Source organism: Idiotropiscis lumnitzeri, chromosome 10, assembly GCF_059441095.1.
Source record: "Idiotropiscis lumnitzeri isolate Australia: NSW breed Sydney's pygmy pipehorse chromosome 10, RoL_Ilum_1.0, whole genome shotgun sequence".
Taxonomy (NCBI): Eukaryota; Metazoa; Chordata; class Actinopteri; order Syngnathiformes; family Syngnathidae; genus Idiotropiscis; species Idiotropiscis lumnitzeri.
The window spans coordinates 1648074-1667677 of record NC_142400.1 but is presented as its reverse complement, the minus strand read 5'-3'; the positions used below and the strand labels follow the sequence as shown (position 1 = coordinate 1667677).

Sequence of the window (19604 nt, the reverse complement as noted above, 5' to 3'; positions counted from 1 at the left end):
CCTTCAAAATTGTTGAATTTTTTTTTTTCGGTTTGTGTACAGACTGCATGCAAGTAAGGAGGAACGAATAAGCCACTTGCATACCCCCTCTGTACATGCGTGGGAATCGAGGTGAAAATAAAAAACGCAATAGTATCTGTCCAGGAACATAGAATGGACTCACAATACGCCCCTCGCGGCTGAAGCCACAGAGGGCAGCCATCTTATGTTGCCACTGTTACTGACGTCTCGTAATTATTTCGCTGAAGACAATGTTTCGAGTACACATTTCAAACTTGCCAAGTACGTTGTAAGCTGTGATTCAACGTTGCAGTCAGTGGTCAGTGTCAAATGACGGTTTCAAATAGATGAAATAAAAAAATTAAAACCTTCCAGCAAGTAGGGATGTTCCAAAGCATAGCTTTCGCCACTGACCGCGATTCGCCGAAGAAATTCACTTCCCCACAATGCACCGTGTGATCTGGAAATCAACCTGCAAGTGGTCTATTATAAAACAATGATCCTGTATTAAGTTGTTTGATGTTCTTTCTTCCAAATCAGTCGTTTAAAAAAATACACCCTCTTGAGTGCCAGCCAATTAGCCATTAAGTATTCTGACTGATCTTTCAAGACTCACAAAATATTGAATTCATGGCAATGTGAACACGGAAACTACAAAATGAAAGATTAGGCTCCTTTCACTTGTTAAAGGCAGGCCCTAAAGTTGAGCTTTTTTCTCGACACCCACAACTCCCTCCCCCAGCCATCTTTCCACTTCGTCAGTGCAGCGGGGCAGACCTTGAGGATGTCCGGCCAACGGTCCTCATCGGAATGGCCCCCGGCCAACATGACCCAGTGGGAGGCCCCCACGTTCGGGGGAGCGGCTCGTTTTCGCGTGGGCGCGACGGCGCTGCTGTTCGCCGTGGCCGCCGCCGGCAACCTGGCGCTGATGGCCAGTGTGTGCGGCGGGCGCGGCCGCCGTCATTCGGCCTCTCGCCTGCGGCCTCTCATGGTCAGCCTGGCGTCGGCTGACCTGATGATGACCTTCGTGGTGATGCCCCTGGACGCGGCGTGGAACGTCACGGTGCAGTGGTACGGGGGCGACGCTTTGTGCAAGCTGCTCAGTTTCCTGAAACTGTTGGCCATGTACGCATCGGCCTCGGCGCTGGTGGTCATCGGCCTGGACCGCCATCGCGCCATCGTGCGGCCGCTTCGCGCTCTGAATGCCCGGCGCAGGAACAGACGCTTGTTGGTGCTGGCCTGGATCCTCAGCGTGCTGTTCGCGGCACCACAGGTGTGTGCTTTGCCGCTAAGATGACCGTGCGGAGTTGTTGCGCAACGCAAATATGGCGCCGCACCGCCAGTGGCGCATGAGTCCAAATAATAACGTTGGAGGAATAATTCAAGTCAGCCACATTTTTAAGAACAGTTAACTTTGAATTCTCAAGAACACCCAACATTGGCAATGAAATGCAAAACAATAACCTTGAGTAGTTACAATTAGCAGAAGCTGCAAGTGAGTATATCCCGGCTGGAATGTTACGGAAATTTAATGAAAAAAACCCACCTGCTGGCGGCTTGGGCTAACACCACCTTTTGTTCCCGTGAGGAATGCCAACAATGCTACGAGGCTTCCTGCAGAAAGCCAACAACACACTGGACCAGCGGGGCCCCCCCAAGTCCGGTCCTTGAGAGCCTGTTTTTGATGTCGCCCGCCTCCAACACACCTGATTCAAATGATCACCTCACCTGGAAGCTCATCATTTGAATCAGGTGTGTCAGAGGAGGGCGACATCTAAATCAGGTGGGCTTGGGGCCCTCGATGACAGAACTTGGGCACCCCCGCTCTAGACAGAAGATCTCATGTTTTTATCATGTCGTGTGTCATGTTTTCACAATGCTTGATGATGTCATGATGTCACGGTGTCACGCAGCCACTGATGCGGTGCTCCCACTTGCAGCTGTTTGTGTTTGGCACGGTGGAGGCGGGCGTTGACTTCACTCAGTGTGCAACGCACGCCACTTTCAGCGTCCGCTGGCAGGAAACGCTCTACAACATGTTCCACTTCATCACCTTGTATGCGCTGCCCCTAGTGGGGATGAGCTGCTGCTACGGCCGCATCATGGTACACATCAACAACACGCACCTGAGGAACAAAGGTAACCTAAGCAACACGCTAGCCACACATGAAACACGCACGCCGTCCAATTTCACTTTATATGGCGACCGCCCGTGTGTCCTCAGGCCAACTGCGTCGCAGCGGCAGCGACGGCATCTCCAAGGCCAGGATGAAGACGCTGAAGATGACTGTGGTCATCGTTCTGTCCTTCGTGGTGTGCTGGACGCCATACTACCTGCTGGGGGTGTGGTACTGGTTCCAGCCGGAAGTGCTCCACTTCACGCCTGAGTACGTCCACCACGGCCTCTTCCTCTTCGGGAACCTCAACACCTGCTGCGACCCGCTCATCTACGGCTACTACACGCCGTCCTTCAGGGCCGACCTGGCCGCCTGCTGCCGCCCTGACCGGCGGGAAACGGCCACTGCCAACTTTGGGCTCCCCGTCCCCTGCGCCCGGAACAAGTCGGAAGGCCTGGGAAGGCTGCCAAGTCCTCGTGTCTGCGAGCACCGGGACGAAAGATGACAAGCTAGACGAAAGGATGATGCTTGACGGCACTCATCTTTTATTTGATCCTACTGAAATGAACGGAAATGACATTCATTTGCTTTTTTTATATGGAAAATGGCAATCCATAATGTTCTACTCATAAACACATAACAGCATCATGATTAATTTATTGACGCTCCTTTTGGTGTCACACACAAAAACATGCTTAGTTGTATTCTTTCAAAATGCATCCTTTCATTCAAAGGCTCGGGTCAGAGGTCAAGGAACCGACACATCAGGTATCCTGGTGACAAAGTTTAAAGCTCAGAACAGAAGTTTTGGTCAGAATGTTTCATTTGGTCATCGACAAGGTTACAGAAAGTTTTGGTTCGTCATTAAATCCGCCAAAAAAAAAAGGCATGTGCTTCGAATCCGTGGGCGGAGTCAAACCTTTAGGTTCGCCCGACGTAGAGCCACGCCTCCAACTGCGCTCTGCATCCATGCCAAGGTTCTGCGCGGCGTGTGGAAGACCTGGTTGGCATCCACGGCTACTCAGGAGGACAGTAGTTACTATTTAGTTAGTACAAATTGAGATTTTTTTGGTGAATGCAGCGCTTCAGCAGGCCGACAGGCGGCGCCAAACTGAGCTCTGATTGGCTAAACTGCCCACACCAGCAAAGGCGCCACCAAAGCGAAGATGGCGGCCAGTGCGTAAAAAGGACAACTAGGAAATGTTTCCACCGTTCAGCCGACTGACGACTGGCAGCCAAAGTAAGACTTTGGATGAAAAGGAGAAAGGTTTACGGGGAAGAGTTCAGCTTCGACTGCTATTAAGCATGCAGACTCAGTCGGCTGAGTGACGTTATTACTATGTTATAACAACAGTGGAGCTTCCTGCAAGGCTTTGCAAGTGTGCTCCTCGGAGAATTCCAACATGCTTCATTTGCGGAACAACTAACTTCTACTTGTGTATGCTGCACATCGTGCTTTGCCTTTTGTTAACATGTTATTAGCAACACTTATACGACGCTATACGACGGCGAACAGAACTAACATGGCGTTTAATCGCTACTTCCTTATGACAATGAATTCAAGTGTATATTAACGATATAATAATAATAAATTAGATTTGGAAGTCAAGTCTAACAATATAGTTTTTGATGGCAAGGCAAAGTATGGCTTGGTGGCGATTTAAATATTTACCTAAAAGTGGTTAATTAAAATATCTACCTGTGGACTTTTTAAAAAATGTTGGATTAAGAAGTTTGGATTTTCTCCCCTTCCCCGCGTGGCTTTTCTCCGTGTACTCTGGTTTCAAATATTTGGTTAATTATATTCAACGGCTCATACACAAAAACGCAAAAGAATTATTTTATTTGAACTTTTTCTTTTATGTCTCATCTCAATGATTCGACCTATTTATGTATTCCCTTTTAAATCAACTCAGCACAAAGCTTAGCGGTTTGGGTCATATACAGTTCGTTGAAAAAGTATGCCCACCATTTTGCCAGGGGTCGGCATACTTTTTCAAGGCATTAGTTAATAACCAGTGACTGGCGGTTATTACATGAAAACCGAAGCATTGACTATCTTGCGTTGCCACAGCGACTGCCTCCCTTGCCAACAAAGTCATCCTTTTCCTGGTGTTGTTGCACAGATCGATTGTAGGTGAGATGTCGGGGTGCGGTCGCGGCCGGCGTGGCGCAGATGGCGCGCCCTTCAACCGAGGTGATCTGCTTCTGTCATCCGTCCAGCAGCCCAGCCCTCTGTTTCCCGTGAGTGAGCATCGCCGGTAATCGCCCAGCGCTCCCTTTTCACCTTTGACCTTTCTTCTGTGCGGTGCAGCCAATGGAGCACAAGCCCCTCCCCCTAACGTGCAGCGAAGAGTCAGAGTACCTTTTGGCGCTCAAGCAGGAGTTCAGAGGCGCCATGATGACGCGACCGGGTTTCATCCAGCCGCACACGGGTCACAGGTCGCAAGCAGGTCAGCGACCTTGCACTTTGAGGTCACAAATCCAGATCGATTTTTTTATTTTTAATCTGATCTTCAGATGTGGAAAGATATTCGGACAAATATCACAACTCCAGCGAGCAGACGGATGCGCTGACCCACTGGATCCCAGGTACACCCATGCCGCTTTTTCCACCAGCCTTCCTACGGTGGGTCAGTATCGAGGTGGGTCACAGGACTTGTTATATGCAACCGCCATTTGGGCAAAAACAGGTGAACGCATTTCCTGATGGCGTGGACGATGCACCCGTAGGAATTTGATAGACCCTGCCCAGCTTTGTTTCTAAAGACATGAAATATGTTTGAGGCAAAGATTTACAACAATTGATTACTGAATTGTTGAGATGTAGGGTTCAACCATCAGTCTCAAACTCAAGGCCAGCGGGCCAAACGTGGCACGACACGGTTTCATGTGGCCCGCGAGACATTAAAAGGTCCCATTGTCGTCAAAGAAGGAAGTGTGTAGCGGTTATTTCCCACAATGTATGGTAAATGTTACACATCATACCGCCACTCGATGCACGCATTTGTCAGATTTGTCTCAACATTTAGGTTTTTTTCCTTCTTCACCAGACTGGAAGACATTCCCAAAAGAAATCAGACTGCGTGTCAGAAGATCGGTAACAAAAGGTCAGTGCGTGCACGCACACACTCACGTTAACGGTGATGAAAAGATGGAGGCTGTTGTGAACGACGGAAGCTCACCATTGAAGTCACGGACTGCCGAGGACGTTTCTTTTGGTCAGTTTGAACCCAAGCGTTTACTGCCAACCACAAATCGATCGATCGGGTGTGCTCGTCACCGGCGATGCGTGGAAGAGTCAAAATCAGGCACGTATAGCACGAGATGCCAGTAGATGGCAGCGTAGCATCACTTTGGATTTAAGATCAACAAAGCTTTTTAGTCGGATCTAGTCCAAAATCGTGACCTCACGACATTCGGCGGCACACAGCAGATTGGCGGAAACAAAAAAAACAAATTAAAGCCTTTGTACAATATACATGTAAGCATCCGGAAATGGGTGGACTTGTTCAAAGCCAAATGTTGATGTCAGGTGCGTCCGCTGCGGTGCTGGAGTCAAAGAAAGGTCGGGCTGATGAGCAGAAGGAAAGTGTGAAAGAAAAAAAACAAGTGCTGCTTAAACTCGAGGTGAGCCGACGCACGTCACGATACACGCTCGCCTAAAAAAGAAGTTGCGGCTTCAACACACATCACACCTTCAACTAAACATCCGCTGCATGTGGTTGTCATGGAGACGCTGGCAAACGAGGAGCGGCGGAGCTCCGACGACGAGGACGAGGAGAGCAAGAAGAAGGAGGACGAGCAAGAGATAGACGAGGAGTACGACGAGGAAGAGCTGGAGGAAGTGAGCGCCCGCACGCACGCAGGCTGCAAATATTTTTGCTACTTTTCTTTTGAAAGGTCAACATGCGTTTGTGGCAGGGGACGGATTACATCATGTCCTACTTCGACAACGGCGAAGACTTTGGCGCCGAAAGCGATGACAACATGGACGAGGCCGTTTACTGAAACCTTTTGGACTGTTGCCATGGCGACACACGGACAAGACTACTGCCATTTGAAATTGAATTTTATTCATTGCCATGTTCACTGTTTTTACTCAAATTGTTCAAATACAAAGTGTCAAATACACTAAATAATGTTTGACTCTTTTTTTTTTTACTTTGTGCACAAAGTAGCGCTAGCTTGACTTGAGTGTTCCAACTTGATTTGTCCAATTTTGTTTTATGCATGAGGCTGAGCCAAAACCTGAGATACGAGCAAGCCTCGGATACGCCGCCGTCTGAGCCGAGTGAGAAAAATGGCGCAATGAAGCTAGCGTGATGCGTGTGCGTGTGGGCGAGGAGAGCCACAATCGCCATTTATGCAGTGACGAAGCCCTGTGGTATTCAAGTTAGGCGGGCTTAAAGCTACAAACGTAGAGGATTTCATGCCTAAAGTCCGCCAGGTCACTTATTTTGTCCAAATCATGGCAGCTCGTGTGTGTTTGTATACGGCGGAAAAGCAATCGATGCAAAGTTGTTACCTTTAATTTTGCATAGGCTAGGAAATGATACGACATCGGGAGCAAATGTTTTGGGTCACTTGCGGGGTCAATGAGGGTCCATCTTGCTGAACTTGTCGTGCAGAGCGTGCACACTGATGGGGGGCGGTCCGGCGTCCAGGGGGCAGCCCTCCACCAGGCTGTTGGCGGGCGTGGGCGGCACCCGGCCCTCCTCGTCTTCGGCCTCGTTGTCCTTGTCCTCGCCGTCGCGTGTCCTCAGAAAGTCTTTGAGCAGCGGCAGAAGCTTCTTTCGCGATGCCAACGCGTTTCCTGAAGGGCGGGCGGACGGTCTAAAGTCAGCCACGTTGGCAAACCTTCCACGTAGCTTTGCGCCAGCATGTTAGCAATTGCTTGACGAGGCCTCCAGGAAGTTCCCAGCAACCTCGTCCCACATAGAAATTTCCACTCTCCAATGTTTGCAGGTGACGTTACATCCAAATAAAATTCCAACACACTAAACTTGTCTTGGAGTATTTAATACAATATATACGAGGTACAAAAAATTACGGTCGAGTAGGCACAGCAGGGCTGGGTCGTACCAGCGTCTCCCATGGGATATTTTGCTAAAATAATCTTGGTCAGATATCGACTTTTGATTGGCCCAAAGCCAAGGTGGGAGGAGGAGGTTTTTCAATGGGGACGTCATCATATTAATTTTTTTTTCACTTTGAGAAGCCCCGCTTAGCACACGCATCTTACCTTGGTGATAGGCCGCCACGTGAGCATGGGGGCTGCTGATTGGACGCAGGTCCAGGGAAGGGTCGCCGGCCCGCTCCAGGAAGTGGCCCGCCTGTAGTGGGTGAGTGGGGAAGAGGTCGTGAGAGTGGAACACTTGCAACAGTCAAGATGCTCTCTGGGACGCCTTTGCACCAGGTACCTGTTCCCTGCAGGGGGCGCTGTGACTGAAGATTGCCAGCTCTCTGATTGGCTGCTTGTCCTCCGTGAAGGAGATGCTCATCAACACCAACACATCCAAACCCAATTTGTGGCAGAAGCCGGAAAGCTCCACTTCCAGCTCTGCCCTCTGCAGGAATGCCTGACACACACGCATGCACGCAAACACGCACACACACATTGACAACACGCACACATGTTTACATAACAGACGTACACACTCACTGACACGCTCGCTTCAACACATTTACACATGCGCACTAACACGCGCACACCTTCATTATCCTCACAACAACTGAGTTACCTGTGTGTGCGTGTGTGTGTGTGTGTGTGGGTGTGTGATGAGCAACCTCTATGGGCAGGAAGAGTACAGAGATGGCCATGGACAAACAGCCGTTGAGCATCTTCATGTCCTTCATCAACATTTGTTCCGTGTTGAGGCCTGAAGACAATGACACCATCGCGTGTCAGACGAGGCTCCGGGCGATGGCGGGGCGGGGTCGGCTTACCTGACACGTCAAACTTGGCGTTGTGTAGGGCCTGGAAGACAGCAGCACGCGGTGGCAGGGAGGGGAAGCGCGCCTCTAGTGCGGCGACGTACTGGCTGTCTTTGGCCGTCACCTTGCCCGCCGCGGGCGCCATGTTGACGCAGTCGGTCAGGATGGTCGCTAAGCAACACAAAAGACGTATTTAGTCACGAGTCATGGGTGAGCTGGTGGGTCTTAAGGGTCGCTCACCATAAAGAAGCTGTGCCAGCTGCTGATCCAGAATGTGCGCCGCCTTTTGGATGAGGCGTTCGGTAACCAGGGTGGCGCAGGAGCCCACCGTCTCCACGGTAACGGGGCAGAAGCGACTGGGTTCTCGCTCCAGCGCGTGATGGTCAATCACCTCCACCACCGTCCCCTCAAGGTTGGCATCTGAACTGCAAGTACAGACACCTGACACATCACCGCATTCCACCTAAGCCCCCCTGCATCGTTACAAGGGGGACCTGACTGAAGGTCCATTCGATCCTTTTTTCTTTTTTTTCCAAGCTTCGTGTGCCTACTTGCAGGACAGCCATGGCGTTCATCCAAGTTGTTACCTTGGAAGGACATTGTGGTCAACGAGCGTGAGGCGCAAGCGACCCATCCGCTGCAGCGCCTCCAAATCCAGCTGGTCCCGGAAGAGCAGAAAGTCCGGAGAAAGGCCAGTCTGGCGCAGCAGAAACAGGTTGTCGGAACGCAGCGGAAGCTCCCCTTGCCGGATGTTGAGCAGTGGCACGCTGAGTGCTTCTTCGTCGCCGTGCATCTGCCGAGAGGAGGAGACCGGTCGCACGGCCGATGTTAGTGCTCCGACGGGACGCGACAGGACGCGGCCTCACCTTGGACAGGAAGTAGGCATACACTAACGAGGACACCATGGAGTCCAGGTCGCACGCCTCGTTTCCCATAACCACATGGAAGGGAGGGCCAGACGGGAGCCCGCCGCTTGCCTGAAAGACGGACATTCGACAAACGTCTGACATTCAACATCCAATGCATGACCTACAACATCCAGAGCTGGCATCCAACATGTGACATCCAACATTCAAAGGATAGCATTCAATCTGACAAAAAAAAAAAAACAGGAAACTTACAACGCTGAACATCCATCAGCCAACATGTCACAAGCGACAACATCCAACCGCTGCAGGGATGGCTCCAAGATTTAAAGGGGGGCTTGACCGATACACAGGGGGTTGAGAAAATTAATTCTGAATATATTTTAGAATATCCAATTAAATGGTTGAAGAGCTTAACTGGGGCTACTTCAATAAAGTAATAGGAAAGTAAAAACTTGGGTTCGGGCTATCGCTCCATTATTTGTGCAACTTCATTCTCGGCATGATCTGCGGTGCATGCGGAGAAGTACGGAAAGGACGGACGAAAAATACGTACTAATTTTAATATATTAATTGAAATTTCACGTATATTTCGTAAAAAAAAACTGTTTAATAATAGCCATTTACACTTGAATATACTTTTATAGGCACAGGCAGAAGAATTCTTCCGTATGTCGTTAGTTTGGTCAACTCCGCAATGAATTCTGGGTAATAAACTTCGGCTGAGTGGTTGTGGACGCTGGCTCAGTCCAAATGTGGAATAAGAGCGTAAAAGGGGCGTGCGACGAAACACTTTGGAGAATTGGAACATCTTACAACCTCGTAGCCTCGACGAGAACGCGTAATCGAGGAGCACAAGGATGGAAGTGTGGCGATTGGAATTGGTCCTGGATTTGCGCCGCTCGTAACTTCCGTAATGTCTCGCGGGATTTAAACAAGCTCACGTAGACATTGCTAACGCACGAGTGACATCTAGAGGGCAAATTGTTTAAAACGCCCCCTTCTTCAATGACTGTTATCCTTGTGTAAGTTTCAGTCGTGTGTGTGTGCGCGTGTACGTGTGTTACCTTGACGGCTGCGTGGCAAGTGGAGAGAAAGTCGTCCATGGTTCACGCACGGCTCCGATCCAGTGATCGAGCGTGTTTGTGTGTGGCGTACACACTCGCCCAATGACCAAAAAGTGACGAGGGTGTGTGGCGTGTGAAAGGTCACGTTGCCTTCACGGTCCTCTACCAATAGGATTATTTTCCTTCGTCTACTGTTGAGTCATCGAAGATCCATTTTTGATATGCATCCTAGCGCTGAGTGTTGTTGTCATGCTCGTAAGCTATGGCTGCAAAGGAAGTCTTTTTTTTCCTCTCGAACTTTATTGAATCAAATGACAAACAGTATACCAATATCACGTATTAAAACGTTCCAAGGAGAAAAAAATATCAGAATTATATAAGGATCAGGAAATCCAATTAGTAGTTACATTTTGATGTCAATATTAATGTATGTTCGTCAGTGTTAAAAGCTTTATAAAACTCCAAAAACACAAAAAGAGCCTTAGATTTGACATCATCCATATAATGTATCAAATACGAACTCAGTTTTATATCAGCCTAAAGATGATGAGGCGATTTCGCATCAATCCTGTAGGCTGTTTTGTGTTTCGGCATTGGAGTTGAACTCTGGGCTGCAAGGGAAGGATGTTCCTCGTGAGGCGCAAGGGGACGTCATCGAAAAGCGACATCGTTGTCGTAATTGAACTTGTAAAAAAAGTGTCGTTTCGCTCCTGTCTACTGTACGTCTGTGTTTTTGTTTATGAGTTTTTGAAGAAAGCCTTGAAAAGCTTCACACCAAACGAAACACGTAGCCTGTTTTTGTGCAATACGCGTGTTGCTGTTTTTTTAACTTGATGCTCTTGTAAATTACAATTCCACCACCGCCCTCTTCTCATTTTTTTATTTTGAAAATGCTTGTTCTTTTTCTGTATGCCAAACTCACTTCTCAGCCTCTTTCGATCGGGAGAGATATGTGCATATTTGCAAATGCCAAACACTGACGTCATTCAGACGCAAATATTCTCATCACAGCCGCACGATTTGATGGCCTTAACGAAAACTTTGTGTGCGCAAAACGTTTCGAGCTACTTAGCTGTGTTAAGTAACGTTTATTCACTTCTAATATGACCTGAAGGAAACATGACTGAACCGGAGAATGGAACTCTGGGAAATGTAGTCTTTTTTTGTTATCGGTTCTTTTTCTCATTTTCAAATCTTTTATTTGCACTGTACGTTCTATTTTTAGTAAGTCATTTATGTAAGTACTTTGTTTTTAAATATTTATTTAAATTATTTTTTAAATTGAGTTACCTTGGGAACGAAATGCGCTCAAGAAATAAAGCTGCCTTGCTTTTTCAAATAAGGAGAACTTGACATCACATTTTCTCAGCAGCATTGACCTCCTCCGGCTGGCGTCACACGATAGATGCTCCACGAGGAAGGCTTAAAACGAACAAAAAAGTGTAGACCAATTTGTTCATTTATTTGACTTAGTTGATTTCTGTGAGTTTGCACTGAGACTTTCAGGCATCACGTCGCATTCAAAGCAGATGAACAGAACACTCATTAACACAATTAACTTCAAATTAATGTCAATGAACAGGTGGCGTCATGACTCCCATTGACTTCCTCTCCGGTTTCCGTGGCAACTCGTCACTGCCGCCCCGTTTCACGGCCAGCTGGCGGCACGTTGACCTGTGACCCCTGTGGGTCTTGACTGACAGCTATCAGTCTGTAAAAACGTTTTTTTTCTTAAACAGTAAAAGAATGGTCAGTGAGCTTAACATCTACATCTTCTCCACGTAGTTTCCAGGAAACATTCCCTCTCGGCCGCGGAGGCGTCCATACCACCAGCCCGAGGGATCTAAATGACAGTTTGATTGTTACACGAAAGAGAAAAGGGAGGAGGAGGACAATAATATTGAAGATGAGGACTGCAGCTCCAGTGGTACCTTCAGTGAGAATCTCGATGACATCATCCGTGTTGAAGCTGAGCTCGTCTGTGTCCTGGGCATCGTAAGCGTAGAGGGCGCGACACTGCGGGGAGCGGGGCTTAGGTTTGGGCGCCGGTTTCGGTCGACCCGCTCCGGGGACCGGCTTCACCTCCTTGGAACGCCGACGCTGCAGCCTAAAGCCAAATATGCCAACGAGGGAGTCAAGTGTGTGAAGCTGCACCGGTGTGACGGCCGTCTGAAGCGTGACCCGGCAGCCTCGCTCTATTTTGGCATTAGCTCAAAAAGTCGCTGGCATCAGTACGAGCTGCGGTCCGAGTGTTCTCACCCAGCGGCGCCTTGTTCCGGGACGTTCATGAAGCCCATGTCCACATTCTTCGTGCTCCCGCTGTCATGCCGATGCTGGTTCTGGTTCTGGAGTCGGGGCAGACTGGGCTGCTCCATGCTGGACTGCTGCCTCAGTAGCGAGCCTCTAGAGGCGTTTCCTTGGGGAGTCTTGATGCCTCCGTTGTGAGGACCTGAGGAAGTGAGCAGCGCGAATCAGCCTCGCACTTGACATCATTAAAACAGCGGAATGTTCAACTGGTACCTGGGTTGTTCTGGGTGGTAGGTGCGGCCCGATTGTCTCGGTAGAAACTCTTACGTTTGTCCCTCCTTGTGGGTCCTGAGAACAGACGGGAATTCAGAGTAGCCTCTCGGGAAATCCCGGTTGCACTCCCGAGACCGGTTGGCGCTTACGCGAGTTTTTGGGCAGTCCCGGTCCAATGGAGACGTGCAGAACCTTCCCACTGGGTTTGAGGACTGCCTCGTCCCCCTGACCCTCCTGGAACTGGATCTGTCTGGAACCCGATGAGCTAAACGGCCCCCAGCCTCCTTTCTTCACTTTGAACTCCAGACTGAAAGCACAAAAAAAAATGAAGATCTCAAATCGGAACGCCAGCACAGTTGAAGCACAGTTGAGACGACGAGGAATCGATTGGGGTACGAACAGGTTGTTGAACTTGAGCGGCAGATTACTCTGCGTTTTCTCGTGATGTCGTTTGATGAGTAGACTGAGGAATTCGGTTTTGAAGACACTCTGGAGGACACTGTCGTACTCTTGTTGGTGGATGATAAAGATGTCATCCTGCAGGGTGCTTCAGACGCGCACACACAAACATTCAGTCGGCTTCGAGCTTCACATGTCCAACTTTTAGTTTGCTTTTTTGTGGCTTCGGTGTTTCGCTGATTTTTTACAACGACGGGGGGGGTGTTCTGGTCCCAATTAACCGCAAAAAACGAGGGATTGTTTAACAATGGCTATAAAAGTTTCAGCCATTGTTTTGGTCTTCTTGCTTTTGTGATTCTTTTTCTAAATCCAGTTCGAATTTGGCGTTTTGATTCCCATGATTCAGTCCTCAGCTTGAACTTTTTACCTCAAGGAAACAGACTGGATATTGCCGAGTTCCATTTTCCTCTTGAGAACCTCCTGGATTTGACCTTTATCTGGGCCCTGTTTCACCTTCTCTCGACCAATCAGGTACAAGAACTTGGGGGTGAGTATGAGGTCACGCTTCACCGTCTGGTCCAAAGAAAAAAAAACACGCCTGGTGTTGTGAGGCCAAATTGGCTTCTTCTGTGGTTCTTTGCCTTCGGCATCTCTCTTACCCGAAACCTGCGGTCAAATTTGACGACCACATCGGCAAAGTCAATCCTCTCCCTGCGGCCGACAAACTGCCGGATCTCCGGATGGACGTCGGTGCCGATGTAGTCGCCCACAAAGTTCCGGTTCAAGCTGTTCTTGCGACGTTCCTTCTTATTGAGCAGGATGTCAGACGCTGCAAGAAGACGACAAAAAAAAAAAAAAAAGGAGCGAAGCCGTTTGCTGACCGAGCGAGGGCGCGAGAGATGACGTCTCACCTTCCTCCCTCATCTTCACGTACTTGCGGACGGCAATGTGTTTCCGCCACGCCTTCTGGATGACCCGAGCGTAACCGTTGTACTTCCTCTCTCTCATCTCCTCCAACAGGAAGAGCTGCGGGGACACAACCACACTGTGGACTTTCAGTTTTCAAGCCTCAACATGCAGAAGCGCATCCACCTCGACGTGTTTTCATACCGACTCCGGAGCTTTAACAAAGATTTTTGTCTTCCCCAGCTGGAATTGGTCCTCGTCCATGTGGACGGAGTTCAGGAGGTGCAGGACGCCCTGACGCTGGTCCCCTTGCCAGGTGGGCCACGTCTCTCGGGTCAAGATGGCGTACCTGCGAGGCCAAAAGCTGAGCGAGAGCCGACGACGACGTCACCCGCTATCGGCGCTCGCGATATTTGCACTCTGACCTCTGCAGGAACTTGTTGAAAATACGCCGGTACGCATATCCGGCTCGACGGACCCGGATGTTCTCACGGAGGCCCAGGTACTCCACCTGATGTCGTACTCGGTTCTCTTCCCAGTCGCGAGGACGTTTGGTTTCGTTGGGTTTGATGCAGCGAATGTAGTGAGGCGTGCACTTCATCAGTGTTTGGACCAGAGTGTTGGCTTGTTTCTAAACACAGAGGAGGATCACACGGAGGTCACGGATCAGAGGTCGCGCGGGTCGTCCAGTAACCGATGGGTCCGCAGTTCGAATCCCGCTCGGTCCGAATCATGCGTCGTGTACTTGGACGGGACATTTCGTCCGCATTAAAAACAACAATCGCCATTAATGTAATAATGCAACGGCAGACGGCGCCACCTGCTGGACGTCGTCCAGGTACTCACCTTGATCTTGCTGCTGGCCGTGGTTGGACGTCCCCGCTTCTCGGTCTCCAGGTTCTCCGGGAAGAGCGCTCGAATAAACGGGCTGACACAAACGCATCGCACGCAGCCGTCAGGTCACGACGCGATGAGGTCGACACCTACGACGACGCGCGGCACTTACAACTCGCTGCCTTGCATCAGCTCGATGATGTCGTTGAACAGCACGTCTCGGTTCCGCTCGCAGAAGCCGCCGACGTCGTACGACACCTGAACGACGCACACGTCTCATCAGACACGCCGACAGACCACACGCGTCACGGCTCGGTGGTGCGCAGGTGGGTGCACCTTTCCGGCGTAGTGGTGTACGATGAATCCTTTGTTCCAGCTGCTGAAGTGTTCGTGCGAGCCGACTTGACCTTGGAGTTTCTGCAGCAGAGTCTGGTCTGCGCCATCGCCTTTAGCGTGCATGGTCGCGCACACGTCATCCAAGACGCTCATGATGCCGGGAGGATTCTGGGAAGGAGCACAAGGAAGATCACCCAAGCTATTTGTGCGCATTCAACGGTGCAGAAGACATTTCATCCAAAGGGCTTCTTCACTTCTAAATCTTAACTTTTGCTACCATTGACGGCTAAAGACGTCAAAGCTCAATATTTTTTTTTTTTATTCGGCTTGTACTGAATGAGTCAAGTGCGCCGTTATTTATTTGTGTCTGTGATGTTGTTGTGTAGTGTGCCCTAGGGGTGGTCAGCCAATCTGCCGGACCGAGGTCAGAGGTCATCTTACAAAGTTCTGAAATCGCTCATCCAAAGTGAAGAAAAATTCTGGAATAAAATTTGAAAGGTCTTCAGAAGCCAAAAAGAGTGCAGTTGCCAAAATTGCTGTTTTGTGGACTTCGACCCCCCCGGATGACTGAGAATGTGCACAAATATTGGCGTGCGAGCGAAAATTTGGCATGACGACCTTGTGATGTTGAAAGGCTGTCAAGTGATTGGACAACTCACCACTTTGGACTCAATGAGGTCACAAACAACTTTATTGTTGAAATACTCGATGGGCGTCCATTTGATTCCCTCCTGAACATACTCCTCCTACACACACACACACACACACACGCACGAAAATGGGTGAGAGGTTCTCGGATGGAAAATTAGCAGAACAAGAAGTCATCACACCTGCTCCGCCTTCAACGTGAGCTGGATGAAAATCTGCTGCAGCTTCTCGTTGACAAAGTTGATGCAGAACTGTTCGAAACCGTTTTGCTAACGCCAAAAAACAAATGCGGGATTAGCGAGGAGTGTGTGGGGGTGCAGGGGTGTGTGTGTGTGTGTGTGTGTGCATATTTCACCTGGAAGATCTCAAAGCCGTAGATGTCCAGGACCCCGATGTTGAACTCCTCCTGATCCTTCTGTATGGCTCTATTGACACACTGACAAAAACACACACACAGTTAGTGACGAGGTACAAGCCGATGGGCGGGGCCGTGCGGATGCGGACTGACGTCGACCAGGAAGTCAAAGAGGCGGCTGTAGAGCGCTTTGGCGAGGGCGTCGCGAGTGAAGCAGGCCTGCTCCATGTTGAGGGTGACCGCGATCGACTCGGTTTTCCCGCCCCACTTGCTGTCCATAATCCTGCTGGTCAGTTTGCTGCACAGAGCGTCCTGAGGGATCCCGAGCAGGAAGGACGGGAAGGCCAGAACTGAAGCGGACGCGCGGCGTTACACGGGGCCAGCGACCGGCAAGACGGCGCCCAATTTTGCAGAACTTACAATCGGAACTATCCACCACCGCAAAGTTGTTCTCCTCGCGGAAGTTGATGTTCCCCAGGTGGAGGATGCCCGCCACCAGCTGAATGACCGAATCTTGGTCCTCCATCGACAGGCCCACCACGGACATGGCGCCCTGACACGCCAACACACACAGACGGAAGAAGAGACACAAACACGAATGGAGGCAAGGACAAACTGATAAACGCTCAGACAAGTCGAGAGCCATCGACGGACCAACGTGTCAGAGAATTCCTTTTTGTCGTTGACGTCTTCCACCGTGAACGTTCCCGATTGGTTGAGGTAGTTGTAGTAGTCGGGGGTGGTGACCCCGAGGTTTTCCCTCTGCTCACCACTCGCCCCCTCCAGCAGCTGAGGGTTAAAGGTCAAAGTCGGGTGGAGTTAGGGCTCAAAGTTGGAACTTTTTCTCAGAGTAGAGGAGAGAGAGCTGACGTAGCAGCGCCTGGTAGGACCCGCTACTGCCGTATTTTCCGGACTATTAGGCACACCGTTATGTTAGTCACTGCAAATCTTTTTGGGGAAAAAAAAAATACTCAATAGAAAAATAAATAAAAATGGAGATTTATTTTGAGTATTTTCAGAACTCTAGAGCGCCCCTACTATGAAAGAAAAATCCACAGAAAAGCCACGCCGTTTTATTAGCCGCATGGTTGAAAATCAAGGAAAAAAGTAGCATCTTATAGTCTGGAAAATACGGTACCTGGTAGTAGATGTGGAAGTTCCTCTCGCCAGGATTTTGTGAAACCACTCGGCTCTTCTCCAACAGGAAGTTTGAGATCTTCCCTCCGTCGGGAGCGCCGCCGCGGCTGAACTGGATCTCAAAGTACTTTCCCTGTCAGGGGAGCGCACGTGTCATGCATGCATGTGTGTGTGTGTGTGTGTGTTGGCATGCACGTGTCTGCATGTGCGTTTAAGTCGCGAGTACTGACAAAGCGGCTGGAATTATTATTCCGGACCGTCTTGGCGTTCCCGAAGGCCTCCAGCAGGGGGTTGGACTGCAGGATGATGTCCTTCACGTGCTGCACACACACACGCACACACCTATTAGCGCAAGTGCATTTGCATCTCCTGTAACTCCGCCCCCTCCACTCACCTGGACCTTGTCGCCACCCCCTGATACCTTGGAAACGTAGCTCATGATGTATTTGGCTGCCACCGTCTTCCCGGCGCCGCTCTCGCCACTGAGGAGCAGCAAAGAAGTCAGACAGGAAATGAGAGAGGAAGCCTTCGTACCTCGAGGAAACAGAGTCGTGACCACCTGATGATGACACACTGGTTCTCGCTGTCAATCATCATGTTGCGATAAACGTCGTCGGCCAGCGCGTAGATGTGAGGTGGGTTCTCGTATTGAGCCTGCATGACACACGTTACATCATTTACGGGCACGTTACATCGCTCGTTCTCAATGGTGATGGTGGGGGGCAAAATATGTGGGTGGAGCCATTTTGGCCGGGGAGCGACAATAAGTAAAAAAAAAAAAAGACTAAAATGGTCCTCGGTTTACAACTGTCCTGTCACATGACAATTCAAGGTTACAAAATACGTGCAGCAAATTACAGGACAGTCCTGTGCTGAAATTCGGAAGAATAAGCGCTCACGCTCCGCATCTTGTTTTTCAGAGGGTTGTTTGATACTTTACATCTGACCAATTCTCATTCTCATTCTTTGTGTGTGAGCGCATCTGGTACCGCTCCCTGGTAGAGGTCCACTTCTCTATCTGTGAAGTACGGAAGTTGTTTAAACGGATTGACAGAGATCAGAACCGGTCCAATGTATGTCTGGCAAAAAAAAAAATCATGTCAAGGGTTCCAGTTGGAAGTTGAGGTGATGTGCTGAAAATGCCGTGCGAGGAGGATACAAAGATGTAGTCGTCCATGTATCTCTTCTTGAGGTTCTCCGTGATGGCGTCCTCGTTGATTTTGGACAGGAGCACCATGTCGTCCACGCCGCTCACTTTCACATCCTGAGCCAGCCAATGATAGCGCTCCTTGCTGCCCTGTGTGGGTGGAGCAACCACATTGACTTAAATTTTAATTTGAACAAATACAAACACACACATGCACACACACACACACACGCGCACACACTTTTAGTGCAAAGGTGAGGACATTTAGTGAAGGCATTCCGTTTCATTTTGACACTTAAGGAAATTTGAAGAAAGATTTAAGGCTGAAGGTAAAAATGTGTTTTGTGTTTTTACTCAGTTCAGGCTTTGATGGTACGGAATCGGAATGTCAGAGAATGCGCTGATAATGTGAGCCACAGGCGTGTCTCCTCTTGAATTTCCAGCATTCCAAAGTCCTGTTGGCTCATGTTTGTGGACACAAAACTACAAAGTACACAATTTACACACTCAGCTTGCGTGCGAGTAGTTATGGTTGTTTAAGTGTCTATACGTGCGCTTATGTGTGTGTGTTTGTGAGAGCGAGAAAGAATTGAAGCCAATAGTGTTTGTGTTAATATACATATATTTTTTACATGGTCTTTTTTTCACAATTTTGTCCATAAGACACTTCTTCTGATCGTTTACTTAGACAGAAACCAGGACCAATAACAGGAAACAAGTAAAAAGTTCCAGAAGAAAAGCGTTCACAGACACAAGTACAATTCAAGAGAGGATCAGAACCAGAACCAGAACCAGAACCAGAACCGGGACCACAACCATGATCGGTACAAGGACCCCAACCAGGACAAGGGCGTGTCACCAAGACGTTAGCCTCACCATGTCTGCTACGGTCACTTCCCGGGAAGTTGAAGTTGACCCACAAATCAATCCAGATCGGATGAATACACTTGAGTCCACATGAGTCCACTTTGCTGCTGTGCACACAGTCGCTAGTTTCGAGCCAGACGGAGCGTCAAGGTAAGTCAAGACCGTGCAGGTGTGGACAGGTATAGCCACGCCTCCTCCTTAACTTTCCGTTTGGGGAAAACACATGCGCCTGCCCCCTGCTGTCGGCAAACAAAACAAGTCTTCATCCATGGTGGAATGTGATCTCCGGCGTAACATCGACATGAATTTCACTATTAACTACGTATATGTTCATGACCTTCACTTTGCCTGACTATGGAACCTTGTCAGCCCTAAAAGGCAACTTTCAGTTCTTTTGTGAATATTTGTTACTCCCATTGGTGTCTTGCACTTCGGTTACTCAAAGCCATCTTTGGATTCACCCTACGT

The 19604-nt window shown here is 49.4% G+C and overlaps 4 protein-coding genes across 5 annotated transcripts; 2 read left to right on the top strand and 2 right to left on the bottom strand.

The window, feature by feature from the left end:
• Nucleotides 1-792: 792 nt before the first annotated feature.
• Nucleotides 793-2622, top strand: LOC148328521 (gonadotropin-releasing hormone II receptor-like). The gene is made up of 3 exons (XM_088306652.1): nucleotides 793-1273; nucleotides 1941-2139; nucleotides 2225-2622. The coding sequence occupies exons 1-3, from the start codon at nucleotides 827-829 to the stop codon at nucleotides 2620-2622; spliced, it is 1044 nt and encodes a 347-aa protein (XP_088162778.1). The 5' UTR covers nucleotides 793-826.
• Nucleotides 2623-3068: 446 nt separating this feature from the next.
• Nucleotides 3069-6270, top strand: polr3glb (RNA polymerase III subunit GL b). Its single transcript, XM_088306191.1, has 8 exons — nucleotides 3069-3357; nucleotides 4244-4361; nucleotides 4432-4570; nucleotides 4638-4709; nucleotides 5171-5227; nucleotides 5653-5747; nucleotides 5854-5964; nucleotides 6042-6270. Exons 2-8 carry the CDS (start codon nucleotides 4260-4262, stop codon nucleotides 6126-6128), a joined length of 663 nt encoding a protein of 220 aa, XP_088162317.1. The 5' UTR covers nucleotides 3069-3357; nucleotides 4244-4259; the 3' UTR covers nucleotides 6129-6270.
• A 363-nt stretch (nucleotides 6271-6633) lies between these two features.
• Nucleotides 6634-10302, bottom strand: prune1 (prune exopolyphosphatase 1). Of its 2 annotated transcripts, none has more exons than XM_088306188.1 (9): nucleotides 9988-10302; nucleotides 8921-9031; nucleotides 8642-8847; nucleotides 8295-8474; nucleotides 8067-8225; nucleotides 7908-7999; nucleotides 7541-7699; nucleotides 7363-7453; nucleotides 6634-6933 (listed from the first exon to the last, which is right to left on the bottom strand). In XM_088306188.1, the coding sequence occupies exons 2-9, from the start codon at nucleotides 8938-8940 to the stop codon at nucleotides 6713-6715; spliced, it is 1128 nt and encodes a 375-aa protein (XP_088162314.1). In that variant the 5' UTR covers nucleotides 8941-9031; nucleotides 9988-10302; the 3' UTR covers nucleotides 6634-6712. The 2 variants fall into 2 exon arrangements, with proteins under 2 accessions (XP_088162314.1, XP_088162313.1); XM_088306187.1 differs by having other exon boundaries at nucleotides 8295-8479; nucleotides 9988-10298.
• Nucleotides 10303-11428: 1126 nt separating this feature from the next.
• On the bottom strand, nucleotides 11429-19307 carry myo1eb (myosin IEb). The gene is made up of 27 exons (XM_088306181.1): nucleotides 19146-19307; nucleotides 18282-18419; nucleotides 18112-18201; nucleotides 17682-17776; nucleotides 17517-17604; nucleotides 17353-17442; nucleotides 17124-17255; nucleotides 16640-16774; nucleotides 16406-16538; nucleotides 16139-16335; nucleotides 15986-16066; nucleotides 15813-15899; nucleotides 15642-15728; nucleotides 14983-15150; nucleotides 14819-14904; nucleotides 14659-14740; nucleotides 14238-14443; nucleotides 14017-14161; nucleotides 13818-13932; nucleotides 13566-13735; nucleotides 13334-13479; nucleotides 12908-13054; nucleotides 12657-12814; nucleotides 12508-12582; nucleotides 12247-12436; nucleotides 11919-12094; nucleotides 11429-11830 (listed from the first exon to the last, which is right to left on the bottom strand). The coding sequence occupies exons 1-27, from the start codon at nucleotides 19146-19148 to the stop codon at nucleotides 11754-11756; spliced, it is 3297 nt and encodes a 1098-aa protein (XP_088162307.1). The 5' UTR covers nucleotides 19149-19307; the 3' UTR covers nucleotides 11429-11753.
• Nucleotides 19308-19604: the final 297 nt, after the last annotated feature.